This window comes from Carlito syrichta, unplaced genomic scaffold, assembly GCF_000164805.1.
Source record: "Carlito syrichta isolate Samal-C Ts95f unplaced genomic scaffold, Tarsius_syrichta-2.0.1 Scaffold308158, whole genome shotgun sequence".
NCBI classification, from domain to species: domain Eukaryota; kingdom Metazoa; phylum Chordata; class Mammalia; order Primates; family Tarsiidae; genus Carlito; species Carlito syrichta.
Window position 1 is genome coordinate 824278 of NW_007252254.1, and position 17447 is coordinate 841724.

Sequence of the window (17447 nt, forward strand, 5' to 3'; positions counted from 1 at the left end):
TCCAACAGACAGGACTTTGAAGGTGACTGAAGTTTAAACATGTAAAAATAAATACACAATTCTGTATAAATAAATTCTGAGTTTTGGGGGGTCGTCCCCCCCCCCCATTTGTTCAGAAAACTAAAGGAATCCATGAGTAATGTAGTAAAGAAAGGCGGCCGGACACAATGGCTCAAGCCTGTAATCCCAGCACTTTGGGAGGCCGAGGTGAGAGGAATGCCTGAGCCCACGGGTTCGAGAACAGCCTGGGAAACTTGGGGACCTCATGTCTATGATAAATCAAAAAATTAGTGGGCACCTATAGTTCCAGCTACGTGAAAGGATTGCCTAAGCCCAGCAGGTCAACACTGGGGTGGCCGTGAGCATGTCACTGCACTGCAGCCTGGGCGATAGAGTGAGACTCCAACTCAAAAAAAAAAAGAAAGAAAGAAAGAAAGAAAAGAAAAGAAAAGAAAAGAAAGGCATGATGACAATGTCACATTAATAAAAAGAATATCAGTAAAGAGTTCACAGAAGTTACTTAAGAGCCAAAAAAAAATTCTGCAGTTCAAAAGTACAATAATTAAAATGAAAAACTCACTAAAGGTAAACTACAGTTTATCTGACAAGGCAAAAGAAATAGTAAACTTTAAGAGAGATCAACAAAGAACAGAGAGGGGTGTAAAAAAAGAAGAAAACTGAAGAGAGTCTTAGAGAAATGAGAAGTACCCATTAAGTACATCAACATAAGCATAACTGAAGTGCCAGAAAGAGAGGAGGTAGAGAAAGGAATAGAGAATATATTTGAAGAAATAATGACTGAAAACTTCTCAAGTTCATGAAAAAAAACATTACCCATACAGGAAACTTCATTAACTTCAGGTAGATTAAATACAAAGAGACATATTATAGTAAAAATGCTACAAGTCAAAGACAAGGAGAAAATCCTGAAAGCAGCAAGACAAGACATAATACTTCACTTAAAAAGGAATTCCAATAAAATCAATAGCTGAGTTCTCATGAGAAACAATGGGGACCAAAATGCAATGGATAAGATAGTCAAAGTCCTCAAAGAAAAAAACAAAACAAAAGCCAGATATCAGCCAAAAATACTATACTCATTAAAGCTAACGTCCAAAAATGAAGGTGAAATGACATTCTCAGATAAATTCAGAGAATTTTTGCTAACAAACCCATCTTACAAAAAATATTAAAGGAAGTATGTAGGCTGAAAAAAAATAACCCCAGAAATATGAATCCACATAAAAAAACAAAGAATATCAGTAAAAGAAATTATGTAACTACAAAACATAGTACACATGCACATTTCTTCTCTTAACTAATTTAAAAAGTATATAAAACAATTTGTTCCTGAACTGTACCCATCTTTAAAATAAAAAATAAAACAAAATACAAAATAAATAGGCAAACATAAAAAATAAAATAAAACAATGTGTATGTAACGTATTGTTGAGTCTAAAGTATATAGAAATCTAACATATTTGTCAGTAACAGCACAAAAAAAGCAGGTGAAAACAAAGCTATACTGAACTAAGTGATTCCAGATGGTAACTTGAATCCACAGGAAGAAATGAGGAGAAGCAGAAATAAAAGACGAGGCTATATAACAAAATTATACATAAATATTTGCTCTTCCTTTCCTCAGCTTTTTAAAGAGAGAATTAAATAAGGCAATAATTATACCATCTTTTAAATTTTTTTTTTTCAGAGACAGGTTCTTGCTTTGTCATCCAGCCTGGAGTGTCATCCAGTCTGGTGTAATCATAGCTCACAGCAACCTGGAACTCCTGGGCTCAAGTGATCCTGCAACCTCAGCTTCCTGAGTAGCTTGGTCTGTAGATGTGTGCCACCATGCCCCACTAATTATTATTTTTTTTTTTTTTGGTACAGACAAGGTTTCCTATGTTGCCCAGGCTGGTTTCAAACCTTTGGCCTCCTCCTACCTTGGCCTCCCAAAGCACTGGCATTACAGGCCTGAGAGACCACTGTGCAAGGCCAATTATAACATTTTGTCACTGAATTTGTAACATGTATAGATGTGATATATATAACAATAACACCACAAAAAGGGGGAAGGAAGGAAAGTTATAAAGTATATAGCATTTCTATGTAACACTGGAATTCAGTTAGAAAAACTATGAAGTTGATTCTAGTAAAATATATTTGGTAAACCCTGAGGAACCACTAATTAAATAACAACAAAAACATAGTGAAGAAAATAATGTAAATAATTAAGCAGCCATAAAAAGAATGAAACCGTGTCCTTTGCAGAAACATGGATGGAGTTAGAGATCATCCTAAGTAAACTGACTCAGAAACAGAAAAGCAAATACCTCATGTTTTCATTCATATGTGGGAGCTAAACAGTCACAAAGATGGAAATAACAGACACTGAAGACACCAAGAAAAGGAGAGGAGGAAGAGTGGTTTCGGGTTCAGGAACTACCTACGGTGCACAATGTTCACTAACTGTGGAATGGGACATCTGAGACCCAATCCCCACCTCTACACACTATGTCTATGCAGTGAACATGCATGTGAACCCCATACCAAAAAAATAAAAAATAAAAACAACTAAAATGCTACATTAGAAAGTATTTACTTACTGTAAAAAAGCAAACAAATTTTTAAAAGCAGTAAAGGAAGAATAAAGGAATAACAACAAAAAAAAAAAACAGACATGAAACAGAAAACAAAACAAAACGGAAGACATAAATCCAACTATATCAGCAATATCATTAAACAGGTTGGGTGTGGGGACTCACACCTGTAATCTCAGCAATTTGGGAGGCTAGAGAAGATCACCTGAGTCCAGGAGTCCAAGATCAACCTAGGCAACATAGCAAAAAAAACCCAGAAAATCTGTTGGGTGTGGTGGCACACACCTGTAGCCCCAGCAACTCAGAAGGCTGAGGCAAAAGGACTGCCTGAGCCCAGAAAGTTGAGACTGTGGTGAGTTGTGATTTTGCTACTGCATTTCAGCCTGGTCAATAAAGATCCCAACTCAAAAATAAAATAAAAATAATATCATTAAATAAATTAAGGCCGGGCACGGTGGCTCAAACCCAGCACTTTGGGAGGCAGAGGCGAGAGGACTGTCTGAGCTCAGGGGTTCAAGACCAGCCTGAGCAACATGTTGTGACCTCATCTTTACAATAAATAACAAAACATTAGTCAAGCGTGGTGGTGCATGCCTGTGGTTCCAGTTACTTGAAAGGCTGAGGTGGAAGGATCGCTCAGGCTAGCAGGTTTCAGCTCAATGGCTGTGAGCATGCCACTGCACTCTAGCCTGGGAGACAGAGTGAGACTTCGACTCAAAAAAAAAAGAAAGAAAGAAAAGAAAAGAAAAGAAAAGAAAAAGAAAAAAAGTGAATAAATTAAAGAATTCAATAAAAAATGTAGAGACTGTCAAACTGGACTAAACAATCCTATATGTCTACGAGAAACACACTTTATAGTCAAAGTTACACATAGACTGAAAGTAAAATGATGGAAAAAGACATATCAAATAGCAACCACAGGAAAGCTGAAGTTGCTGCTATACTATTATCATACAAAACAGACTTTAAAACAAAGAAAGTCACTTAAGATACAGAGAGATATTTATGATGACAAAAGGGTCAATCAATTAGGATGCATAACAATTATATACAGACCTAACAAGAAAGTACCAAAGTGCATGAAGCAAGGACGGGCAGAAGTGAAAGGACACATATATTATATAAACACATATACATATATATATTACTATAAGTATCCATGAAAAAAAGGGAAAAAAATTCAGATACTTCAGCACAGTTGGAGACCCCAATCCACTTTCTTTTTTTTAAATATTTGTTTACTTATTTTTGAGTCAGTGTCTCACTCTGTTGCCCAGGCTGAAGTACAGTGGCACGATCACAGCTCACCGCAGCCTTGATCTCTTGGACTCTGGTGATCATTCCAACTCAGCCTCCTGAGTTAACTGGAACTACAGGCACGCGCCACCATGCTCAGCCATTTTTTTTTTTTTGGTAGAGACAAAGTCTTGCAACGTTGTCCAGGCTGGTCTCAAACTTCTGAACTCAAGCAATCCTCCTACCTTGGCCTCTCACTCAAAGTGCTGGGATTACAGGTTTGAGCCATTGTGCCCACTTCCAATAATGGATAAAACAATTAGTTTGAAGATTAACAAGGAAACAGAAGACTCAAACAACACTATAAACCAACTAGACCTTACAGAAATCTACAGAAAAATCCATCTAACCACAGTAAAATATACATTCTTCTCAAGTGTATATGAAATACTCTCCAAGATATACCTGAATAAGGTAAAATTTTTATGTGAGAAGAAATAAAACTTTATGCTAGACTATAAAACCAACTTCAACAAATAATTCAAAAGGACAGAAATAAAAAAAACTAAGTTTTCTGATCATAATGGAATGAAATTCAGTCAAAAGCAAATATATTTTGGAAATACAGAAATAAGCAGAAACTAAACAAAACATTCCTAAATAACCAATGGGTCAAAGAAGAAATAAAAACTCATGGAAGGTAGCAAAAGCAATGCTTACAGGGAAAATTCTAACTGAAAAACATCTATATTGAGAAAGATAGATCTCAAATGAATAACCTAATCTTCCACTTCATTTACAATGGCATCAGAAACAACAAAATACTTAGGAATAAATTTGACAAGAGAAATACAAAAGCTAAAAAATGCTAAAAGAAATTCAATTAAGATCTAAACAAATGAAAACCCAGCCAAGGTCATCAAGAAGACTTAATATGGCTAAGAAGGCAACACTCCCCAAATTGACCTAGAGTCAATCCAATTCTTATCAGAATCCCAGGTGGCTTCTTTGCAGAACATGACACACTTACTCTAAAATTCATATGGAATTGAAAAAGATCACAGAACACAGAAAAACAAAGGACTCGTGTATCCTGATTTCAGAACTTGGTACAAAGCAATAATAAACAAGTTGGTATGTTACTAGCATAATGATAAACATATAAATCGACTGAATAGAATGCACAGTCCAGAAATAAATGCATATGTCTACGGTCTACTGATTTTCAACAAGGATGCCAAGGAAATGAAGAAAGAATTATCTTTCCAACAGATTGTACTAGGACGACTAAATATCCACTTGCAAAAGAATTAAGTCAGAATCTTAACCTCATACCATTTATAAAAATTAACTCAAAACGCATCAAAGACCTAAGTAACAGCTAAAAGTTAAAAAGTCATAGAAACCATAGGGCTAAGTCTTTATGACCTCAGATTTGGCAACGGATTCTTAAATATGACACCAAAAGAAAAAATAGACAAACTGGACACTATCAAGAAAGTAAACATAACGCAGAATGAGAGAAAATATTTGAAAACCATTTATCTGATAAGGAATCAGAATATCTAAAGAACTCTTACAACGATAATTAAAAAAAAAATACTAACCCACTAGTTTTTTTTAAAAGGGCAAAGAATTTAGACATTTCTCCAAAGAAGACATACCTATCACCCATAAAGGTGAAAAGATGCTCAACATCATTAATCTCCAGGGAAATGCAAACCAAAATCACAACAACATACAAATTTACAACCACCAGGATGGCTATAATAAAAAAGTCATATATTTAAAAGTTGGTAAGGATGTGGAAAAATCTAAACTGCTGGTGGGAATATAAAATTGCACAGCTGCCACTTTAGGAAACAGTCTTACAGTTCCTCAAACCATTAAAGAGAGTTACTAGACCAATTTCACTCCTAGGTACATACCTAAGAAAAACGAAAACACAGCTACATAAAAGTTGGTACACAAATACTTACAATAGCATTATTCATACTAGCCAACAGGTGTCCAAACTGATGAATAAGTATGTAAAATTTTGCATATCCATGTGATGAAATGATTCAGCCACAAAAAGAAATGGAGCACTGATATATGCTATATGGTGAATCTTGAAAACATTATGCTAAGTGAATAACCACTTAGGGCTGGAAAGATTGGGGTAGGGTGTGACAGCCAAGAGACAGGGTTGGGAGACAGATAAAATGTTCTAAAATTGACTGGGTTGATATTCGCACATGTCTGTAAATACACGAAAAGCTCTTATACACTGTAGCTGGTTGAATTGTGTGGTATGAATTATATCTCAAAAAAGTTGTTTTTTAAAACTGTGTGTGTATTCTCAAGAGATCCTTTAGCAATTTCTTATAACCATCTTGAGCTCTTTATTGTAATCAGAATGTTTAGCTATAAAATATCTCTACAGAATTTATTGGAGAATAAGAGGCAAAAACCAGACACAAAAGACATAAGCTAAACAAGGCAGAGATCTGGAAATTACCCACAGCTTTGTATTCTCTCTTAGCCCCATATTCTGATCAGTCACCACATCCTGTGATAGGGTCTCCTAAGAAGGTCTTTTGATAGGCTTTTCAAGACTCTGGGACCAAAGACACCTGGGCTTTATCACGTGGCTCTGCTACCAACCCTTCACTGGACCCAAAACAAGTGCTATGATTTGCCCCCTCTAAAACTCATGATGAAGTTTAACTGTCATTGTGATAGTCTTAAGAGGTGGGACTTAAGAGATAATTAGGTCATGAGGGCTCTGCCTTCATAAATGGATTAATACTGTTACTCCAGGAGTGGGTTAGTTATTCAGAGTGGGTTCCTGATAAAAGGATCAAGGGTGGCTTTCATCATCTCTGTCTCATGAGCTCTCTTGTCCTTCCTCCTTCTACCATGGGATAAGGCAGCACAAAGGCCCTCACTAGATGCTGCTGCCATGCTCTTGGACCTCCTAGTCTTCAGAACCATGAGCCAAATAAATTTATATTGTTTACCCAGTCTCGGGCATTCTGTTATAGCAGCAGAAAATGGCTAAGATAACGAGTGACTCGGCTTCTTAGCATTTCTCTACTTTGTTAAAATATACTGAAGCTTTGTTTAAAAGCTCTGTGAAGATTAAATGATATCACATATGGAAATTATCAGTACAGTGCCCAAAACAAAGCAAGCACTCAATACTTGGTGGTATCTCAGACTCCATCTTTCCAACCCCAATCACCACTAGGCCTAGATCAAGCCTTCCCCTCCCTTGCCTGGGTGACTCTACTGGCCCTCTCAACTGACCTGTTAACCTCCAGTTTTGTTCCATTCCAATCCATCTTTCACTTAACTTTCCTGTAAATCTGACACTGCTATTACTTAGTTAAAACCACTTCAGCCAAGCACATTGGCTCATGCCTATAATCCCAGCACGTTTGGGAGGCTGAGGTGGGAAGACTGTTTGAGCCCAGGAGTTCATTTCAAGACCAGCCTGGGCAACACAGCAAGACCTCATCCCTACAAAAATTTTAAAAATTAGCTGGTTGGCCAGGGTTCACATATGTGAACCCAGCACTTTGGGAGGCCAAGGGGAGACAACTGCTTGAGTCCAGGAGTTCAAGACCAGCCTAGGCCTGGCTTGGTGGCTCAGCCTGTAATCCCAGCACTTTGGGAGGCTGAGGCGAGTAGACCAGCCCAGGCAACTTGGTAAGACCTTGTCTCAACAATAAATCAAAAATTAGCCGGGCGTGGTAGTGTGCGCCTATAGTTCCAGCTATTTGGAAGGCTGAGGAGGAAGGATCACTAGAGCCCAGCAGGTCAACACTGGGGTGGCCGTGAGTGTGTCACTGCACTCCAGCCTGGGCGACAGAGTGAGACTCCAACTCAAAAAAAAAAAAAAAGACCAGCTTAGGCAGCATATTCTCCACAAAAAAAATTTTTTTTAAATTAGCCAAGCATGGTGCCTGTACTTGGGAGTCCCAGTTACTTGGGAGGCTAAGGCAGAAGGATCACCTAAATCTGGGATATAGATGCTGCGATTATGCCACTTCAACTCAGTCTGGGCGACAGAGAAAGACACAGACTCAAAAAAACAAAAACAAAAAAACACTTCAGAGGCTCACTCTTGTTTTGCACACCTTAGTCCTAATTCTTCAATGAGACTTTAATTTTTTAATTCTAGCAACAGTAACCTGCTTTTTAAATCTCCCCAAACATACCAGTGTTTCTTAGCTTCACACCTCTGTTCATCCCAAGTTGCCTCACTTATAACCTTCCTCCTCCTTCTTCCCCAAACTGATATTTAACTTTTTAAAAAATTTCCCATCTCTAAAGGCTGAGTTTGGAAGTTTTCTTTTTTCAGGAAGCCTTTCAAAACTTCCCAGATGAACAATAGTTCTCACATTTTAGCGCGCATCAGAATCCCCTGGAGAGCTTATTCAAACACAAGACTACTGGGCTCTTCCCACAAAGACTCTGATTCATTAGGTCTGGGGTGGGACCCAAGAAACTGCATGTCTAACAAGTTCCCAGGTGACAATAATCATAATCTAATTCCTTTTTTTTTTTTTTGAATCAGGGTCTTACTGCAGTGGCAAGCTCACAGCTCACTGCAGCCTCAATCTCCTGGGCTCAAGCGATCCTTTCACCTCAGCCTCCCAAGTAGCTGGAACTACAGGAGTATGCCACCATGCCCAGCTAATTTTTTAAACATTTTTTGGTAGAGATGAGGTCTCATTATGTTGCCTGGGCTGGTCTCAAACTCCTAGGCTCAAGTAATCCTCGTGCCTTAGCCTCCCAAAATACTAGGATTACAGGAGTGAGCCACTGGGCCAGGCTCTAACTTCTTTAACTGCAGACCTGGCATGAAGTTATGCAGAACGTGCTATATATTCACTCCTCCCTTGCCAAGTACTACAATTTCATCAGCAGTGATTTTCCCAGTCACTGAAGTTTATGCTCTAGTAGCCACCCCAGCTTCTGCCTTAGTCCCTCAGCTCCAGACAGCTACTGTATTAGTCTGTTTTGCAGTGCTATAAAGGACTACCTAAGACCGAATAATTTATAAAGAAAAGAGGTTTATTTTGGTTTATGGCTCTACAAACTGCTCAAGAAGCAGAGTGCTACCTTTTGCTTTTGGTGAGAGCTTCAGGAAGCTGACAATGAGGACAGAAGGTAAAGAGAGAGCAGGTCTGTGTTACATAGCACAAGAGAGGGGAGGAGGTGGTGTCAGACTTTTTTGAACTAATAGAGTGAACTAACAGAAGGAGAACTCACTCACTGGGGGAGGAAGGCAAGCCATTCATGAAGGAGCCAACCTCATGACCCAAACATCTCTCACTAGGCCCTGCCTCCAACACTGGGGATCACATTTCAACATGAGATTTGGAGTGGAGGAATATCCAAACATTTTGCTGATTGCTATCAAGCCAGTTCTTTCCTGCTGGCCCTTCCTATTCATTTTCACCACCATCATACCCTCTTTGCTGGGCTCTCAGTCTTCACTTTTTCCATATTTCAATAATGCTTTGAATCCTCCTAAAACACTTTACATGCATCACCTCTTAATGTGAGTTTCAATAAACCCCCAAGACCAACTGTGTTTCAAGCTCAATATTCTAGTTCCCATTTACACATCCAAATGTTTATATGCCTAATTCTAAGTCTGTGAGCTCGCTGAAGGAAACTGCCTTGTCTCATTTATCTTTGTCTCAGCAGTGTTGATGCTGGTATGAAATAGGCAGCCTAATGTTTATTGAGTCCACGTTAAATGCACTAACCAAACAGATTTACTTGTTTTGCCTGCATCATTGTTCCTATCCTATCCTCATCAGTTTACTCCCCTTCTATTTAAGTGACTATTCACAAAGTATGAACATATTTTGTTGATAATAATAAAAAAAAACCCCATTAAGGAAGACTTAATGATAAAGAAAGTAAAGTTTTACTGCTACTGGTACAGCCAGCACCTACCTAACTGGAAAATGTTAGCAAGTAGCTCCTATGGTTGGTGTCTAGGGCTTTACCTTCATCTGTGCCAGCTGCTGCTGCTGCTGCTGCTGCTGCAACCTCCGGAGAGCCTCTTGCTGCTGCTGCCTCTGGCGCATTAACTCCTTCTGCCGCTGGAGCTCCAGTTCCTTCCTCTTCCGTTCTTCCTCCTCATGTCGGAGTCTGGCTGCCTCCTCTTCCATTCTCAGTCGGTTCTCTTCTAATCGCCGCTGGGCTTCTTCTTCTTCCCGGGCCCATTTTGCAGCCTCCTCTTCCTTTCCAGAAGGAAAAATTAAAGAAAAGAGAAATATTTTATTAATTGTGGGGGGAAAATAATCTGAGTCACTTTTGAAGGCTTCTGCCAAATGGCTAAAGAAACGACACAGAAAGCAGAAACTCTGCTTAAGATGGCATGAGGTAAAAGAGTAAGTTTTCTTTTACTATATTATAGTAGGCATAAAGGTCTGGTATACTTACAGGAGAGAGTTTCAATTAATTAAAGAACTGTCACTTCAAACATCTGTGGTGAAAGCCCTTGCTCTAGAATCAGCTAACCACCAACTACCAGAAAGTCTCCTGGAAACACCGCTCCAACATTTGAGGCTGAGCAAGTTTTTCAGGGTGCTAAAAGTTACCGAGTCTTTATCAAAGTTATTGATTACCATGAAAGCATCACCAGCTCTGGAACCAAAGCAACTTTACAAGACCACTTAATTCCGTCCCTGCTGCTTGCTTCTTGTAGTCCACAGGTCCTTCAGAACATCTCTCCTTAACCAATCCAACATGGTCAACTACCTTTTCCCTCACCTGGGCTCATTTTCCTTCTGCTTCCTTCCCCAAAACAATTCCATTGTGCCCTCTATAACTTTTGTTTCACTGTTAAAAAAAAAAAAATTCCTGTCACCTTTGCAGAGTCTGTCTGCTGGGTTCTGTCTTATTCAGATCACAAATTCATTCCCAAAATAGTCAGATATCAGCTACTCTAAGATGACATCCCTAGCCTTTAAGAGGTAGACTTAACCTCTGCCTTTTGATTATGCCCAACTATTAATATATCCTGTTATTATCTCTCTATTGGCTTCTAATCCACCTGTGGTAACTACTGTTTCTACCTATCCAACAGCTACTCCTTTCAGGATTTCTACTGGCAGGCAAAGCCTTCTGCTACATCAGAGGTTTAAAATGCCAGATTTTGCTTTTAAGCTTCCAGTGTAACTGGGGGGTGGCCATGGACCGAAGTAAGGCTAAGGGATGTCTGCTAGACTTCTAGGAAAGATATTTTTCCTGAACAAAAGGAAAAATGTATGAAAGAAGTGCCACTTCTTATATGAATACAAGTTGTACAGAAGTGTGCTGTCCAAAACTCCTAACCATAATCTGAAGTCAAAATTCAATAGACCAAGAAATGGCAGAATAGAAGTATGCAAAGGCCCTGACTACTTAATAGTATCACTGAGTCAGTGAAGCAAGTATATAACAGCCTGATCTAGACCTCCTTGATGTGTGAGGCAACAATGTTAACTATTGTTTATAGCCATGTTTAGGTGGTTATTTTGATTTTAGAGATGAAAGTATCCCAAAGGTAACACTTATTTCTTATATATTCATCACGCACATAGATTGTGAGCTTCTTGAGAACAGAACAATTTCCTTAAAAGTCTTATACTACAACAGGAAACAAGCACAGTAACTAGCATATAGCACATTAACTAAACATGTTAACTATTAAATGAATAAACCAAAGAATGATGTTGTCTGGGCTGGTCGTGTTGGGCTGTGATTTTTAATTTAAATTAAATTAAATTAAATTAATTAAAAGGCTATGCACTTTTGATTTCTTTCAACAACTTTTCCTTTGCATTCACAACTTGGCTAACTGGCACAGGAATCCAAGCTTTCAGCCTATCTTGGCTTTCAACATGCCTTCCTCTCTAAACTTTCATTTAATCATTTCAAAATGCTTTTGATTTAAAGTGAGACACTGGCTGGTGGTCAGTTGAGTAGTCAGAATACACATAATATATACAGATTAACTTCACTGCCTTATATGCACCTTATATGTTATAGTGCTCCAAAACAATTATAATAGTGACAAAGATTACTGATCATAGATCACCAAAACAGATATAATAAAATCTGAAACATTGTGAGAATTACCAAAATGTGACAGAGACACACAAAATGAGCACATGCTATTAGCTAATAAATTTACTTGATGTGAGGTTGCCACAGTTTGTAAAATAATGAAATATCTGTGAAACACAATAAAGCACAATAAAACAGGATATGCCTGTGTTCAATGAAGAAATAGTAGCAATCTTACACAAACTTTTTCAGAAAAAAGTAAGTAAAAGTATCACTTTCAAACCTGTCTTAAGAGGCCAATATAAAGTTAACATCAAAACATGATACATATTATAAGAAAATTATAGACCAACATCCCTCATGAACACCAATGCAAACATCCTTAACAAGAGTAATAAATCAGGTTAACATATCAAGTAATGTATTAATCCAGGAACAAAGTTTAACAATCAAAGCTCAGTCAGTATAATTCATCATATGAACAGAATGAGAAAACCAAACAATCATCATAAATGCAGATAAAGCTCTTAACAACTTCAATATCTATTCATGAAAAATCTTTCAACAATAGAAATAGGAAGAAACTTCCTCAGTTGGATAATGGGTATCCACAAAAAACTTTCAACACATTTAATGATTAAATTAAATGATTAAAACACTGAACATTTTCTCCCTAAAAATGAAATGAAATGAAAATAAGGCTTTCCATTATCTATTTTAAACACTTCTATTCATGAGAAAGGGAAGAATTAAAACTGCTCCTATTCATCAATGAGATTCCACAGAAAATCCTAAGGAATCAACAAAAAACACTATTAGAAGTAATAAGCAAATTTCACAAGGTCTCAGGATATAATATCAGTAGACAAAAATCAACCGCATTACTATACAAGAACTGGAAAACAAGTTTTTAAAATTCCACTTACAACAGTATAAAAAATAAAATAATACATTTAACAAAAGACAATGAAAATAGAATGATACTGAGAAAAATTAAGGAAAGCATAAATAAATGGAAAGATGTACCATGTTCATTGACTGGTATGTTCTACATCTTAAAAACACCAATTCTTCCTATTATAGATTCAACACCATCTAAATTATAATTGCAGGTTTTTATTTATATAGAAATTAAGAGTCAGGTGCAGTGGCTCATGCCTGTAATACCAGCGCTTTGGGAGGCAGAGGTGAGAGGATTGCCTAAGTCTAGGGATTCAAGACCAGCCTGGGCAACATGGTGAGTCCTCGTCTCTAGAATAAATCAAAAAATTGGCTGGGCGTGGTAGCACATGCCTGTGGTTCCAGCTGCTTGGAAGGCTGAGGCGGAAGGATCACCTGAGTCCAGCAGGTCAAGGCTGCAATGACCATGAGCATGCCACTGTACTCTAACCTGGGTGACAGTGAAACTCCAACTAAAATATAAAATAAAATAAAATAAAAAATAAGAAGATAGCTTTATATTGTGATGGAAAGGCAAAAGATCTAAGATAGTCCAGCAGTCTTGAACAAAAGAACAAAGTTGGAAGACATATGAACTGACTTCAATACTTACTATAAAGCTACAATAATCAAGCCAGTGTGTACTTATTTAAGGATAGGGAAACTGATGGAATGGAAGAAAAGAGTTCAGAAAAAGAACCATACTATATATATGACTGATTTTGACAAGGGCACCAAAGAAATTCAACAGAGAAAGAAAAGACTTTACAAAAACTGGTACTCAAACAACCCATATCTCATATCATACACATACCAAAATTCAAACTTACATGGAAAGCTAAAAAATTTAAAGCTTAAAACCAAAGCAAACAAACAAAACCAAACAGGAAGGCCAGCATGGTGGCTCACGCCTATAATCCCAGCACTTTGAGAGGTCAAGGTGAGAGGATTGCCTGAGCTCACGGGTTTGAGACCAGCCTGGGCAACTTGGTGAGCTCTCATCTATGATAAATCAAAAAGTTAGCCAGATGTGGTGGTGCATGCCTGTAGTTCCAGCTACCTAGAAGGCTGAAGCAGAAGGATCACCTGAGCCCAGCAAGTCAGTGTGCTACTGCACTCCAGCCTGGGCAACAGAGTGAGACTTCAACTCAAAAAAAACAAAAACAAAAACCAGGAGATATTTTAACAATGTGTAGGTGGACAAAGATTTCTTATAGAAAGATTTCTTATAGAAAAATTAATAATAAAAGAAAACCTTAATAAGACTTCATCAAAATTTACAATCTCTGCTTATCAAAGATACCATTAAGAAAACAGACACCAAGTAACCCAGGCTGGTCTCAAACACCTGGGCTCAGGCAATCCTCTTGCCTCAGCCTCCCAAAGTGCTAGGATTACAAGTGTGAGCCACCATGCCCGAGACCAGAGAACTTTCTCAAACGGAGTCAGAGAGATTCAGCAAAAAGTAAAGTCAGAAAGATCCTAAGCATAAGGGGGACTCTTTCTACCTCGCTAGAAGGGGCTATGTGGAAAACACAGGAAGAACCACAGGCAGCCTCAAGGAGCAAAGACCAGCCCCTGGAAGACAGCTCATTTCTACAACCACAAGGAACTGAATAAGACCAAAAACCTGGATGAAATTGGAGGTGGAAACTTCCCAGAGCCTCCAGGTAAGAGTCCATCCTAGCTGACCCCTTGATTTTTGCCCTAGGAGGCCTTGAATGAGGACCTAGTCATGCCTATCAAGACTTCTGACCCACAGATCCCTGAGATAATAAATGGGTATGGTATTTAAAAAAAAAAGAAAAGAAAAAAGAAAACAGACAAGCCAAAGCCTAGAGGAAAATATGTGCAAACATTTATCTAACAAAGGACATGTATTCAAAGGACATGAATATATAGCATCCACATCTAAAATTAAGAGCTAAAAGCATAAAACTTATAGGAAAAAAATAGACAATATAAAATATTTATAAAATATAAAAATGAAAAACATAGATGCTCCCAAGAACACTGTCAAGAAACTGAAGAGAACACAAATCTCAGAAATCAATCCATGTATTTATGGTGAACAGATTTTTGACAAAGATGCCAAAAATACATAATGGAGAAAGGACAATAAATGATGCTCAGAAAATTGGAAATCCACATGCAGAAGAATGAAATCAGGTCTTTATCTCACACCATACACAAATATCACTACCTTAGTAATTACTGAAGCTAGGTAATTTATGGGAATGTGTTGTACTTTTGTGTAAGTGGGAAACTTGATTAAAATACACACACTCTTTCAACATTTTTCACCATATGGCTGAGCAAAAACCAGAAAGATAAGATAAATTTTATTTTCCCTCTAGAAAATATTTTCATTTAAATAAATTTACACAGAAGTAATAAGAGTCAGTTATGTTTCTTTTGGTAGTTTTCAGCAACCTGAAAAAGTTGTAGATAGGTTAACTTCGTGTCCTATTATTTTTCTAAATCACTAATTCCTAGCTTTAAAGGAGCAATAAAAGAATAAACCATCTGGTCACCTGCTTGCGCAACATTTCTTCTTGCTTCCGCCTTTCTTCTTCCTCTCTTCTCCTTTCTTCTAGTCTTCTAAGAGCTTCTTCTTGCTGCTGTCTTTCTTCTTCTTCTCGCTGTCGCCTTAAGGCAATTTCTTGCTCCCTCTGGCGTCGCAGAGCCTCTTCCTAAACAATAACAGAAATTAGGGTGAAGTGAGTGAGACTCAGGCCTATCAATCAATTTAATTATGTCATAATTTGAAAAGTAAAAGATCAGGTGCTGCTAAGACTGTTAAACAGTAAATATAAAAAGCATACAGCCAGGCTCGGTGGCTCAGCCTGTAATCCCGCGCCTTTGGGAGGGTGAGGTGAGTGGATTGCCTGAGCCCGCGGGTTCGAGACCCGCCTGGGCAGGCGAGACCTCATCTCTACAATAAATCAAAAATTAGCCGGACGTGGTAGCGCGCGCCTGTAATTCCGGCTACTCGGAAGGCTGAGGCGGAAGGATCGCTGGAGCCCAGCAGGTCGAGGCACAGTGGCCGGGAGTGGCCGTTGCACTCCAGTCTGGGCGACAGAGTGAGACTCCAACTCAAAAAAAAAAAAAAAAGTATACAACTAGGATCTGGAGTAAAAAGTACATATGTGAGCTGGGGAAGTGGACACATTAAAAGTAAACCGAAAATTGCATTTAAAATATTAATAGTTAAATTGTAATACACTGTGAAATCTATCTTGGTTTCTACACTAGCTACATCATTTTCTGATTAACCCTAGAAAGAGCTACAACTAGAACTCAGGCTTTGGATTCTCCATTGATACCTTTAGTCAACTGGAAACTTAAGGCATAGAGAGGTCAAATCAACACAGTTATCAAAAATCCCTGGTGAGGAGAAAAAAATTTCTCTCAGTTAGAAGTACAGGATGAAGCCATGTGTCCCAGAACATGTTCTGAAGAACAAAATTCCACTGATATTATTAAGTACTACAAAGAAAGAAGTCCTATTGTCAAAATCATTTAGGAAACACTGAGCAACACAGAATTAAACAGATTTCTTTGCTCTAATATATCTTAGAGCCTTTACATGCTGATGTACAGTGTGAATCTAAGAAATATCAAATGGTTCTAATCTCATCTCAGCATGAACCTTTTTTGTTTTTCACAGAGCAACACCTCTTGGGGCCAACAAGTAGGAAATGTGTGATAAAGGCTAACCTTGGAGGCTATGAAAACCCCAACAGAGCCGGGCATGGTGGCTCACTCCTGTAATCCCAGCACTTTAGGAGATGGAGGCAAGAGGACTGCCTGAACCCAAGGAGTTCAAGACCAGTCTGGGCAACTTGATAAGACCTTGTCTCTACAGCAAATCAAAAAACAAAAAAATTAGCTGAGCATGCTGGTACATGCTTGTGGTTTCCAGCTACTGGAAGGCTGAGGTGGAAGGATGGCAAGCTGAGGGAGGGGCGAATTGAGGCTGTGGGGCTGTGAGCGTGCAACTGCACTCTAGCCTGGGCAAGAGTGATACTCTAATTTCAAAAAATAAAATAAAATAAAACAAAAAAAAAGAAAGAAAATCCCAGTAGGAAAATAAGTCAAGCACATAAACAGTGAATTCCCAAAAAAAGAAATACAGATGGTCAAAAAACATTTTAAAATGTTAAGCCTCACTGGTTATAAAGATAGCTAAAAGAATTTTCATTCAAACACATATAACTATAAAAAACTGGGAATCCTCATGCCCAATAATATAGGGAATTGGCTAAATTATAATTTATCTATAAAATAAAATTTCAACAGCCATCAAATATGATGATGTAGACTTGTAGATGTATATTTGATATGGAAAGATGACAATCCATTAATGTCAAGAGAAGAAAGGTGATAAGACACTAATACAAACAATACATACCTCTTTTAAAAGCATACGTAGTCATATATACATAGAGAGTTTTCTCTCCCTATTTTGAAACACTATTCACTAAATAAGGAGCAAGGTTTATGAAAAGGGGGACAAGCCAGGCTCGGTGGCTCAGCCCGTAATCCCGCACCTTTGGGAGGTTGAGGTGAGTGGATTGCCTGAGCCCGTGGGTTCGAGACCCGCCTGGGCAG

The 17447-nt window shown here is 38.1% G+C and overlaps 1 protein-coding gene across 2 annotated transcripts in view; it reads right to left on the reverse strand.

Annotated features, from left to right (window-relative positions):
- Positions 1-17447, reverse strand: part of GIGYF2 (GRB10 interacting GYF protein 2) — a 148173-nt gene that overhangs the window by 22175 nt on the left and 108551 nt on the right. For both annotated transcript variants that reach the window (XR_002482370.1, XM_008065118.2), the window contains exons 21-22: positions 15368-15526; positions 9848-10084 (exon numbers count right to left, since the gene is read on the reverse strand). Coding sequence is in view for 1 of the 2 variants with exons in the window: in XM_008065118.2 (XP_008063309.1) it covers positions 9848-10084; positions 15368-15526 (396 nt within the window). In the remaining variant the exon portion in view is untranslated. The remainder of the gene's footprint in view (positions 1-9847; positions 10085-15367; positions 15527-17447) is intronic.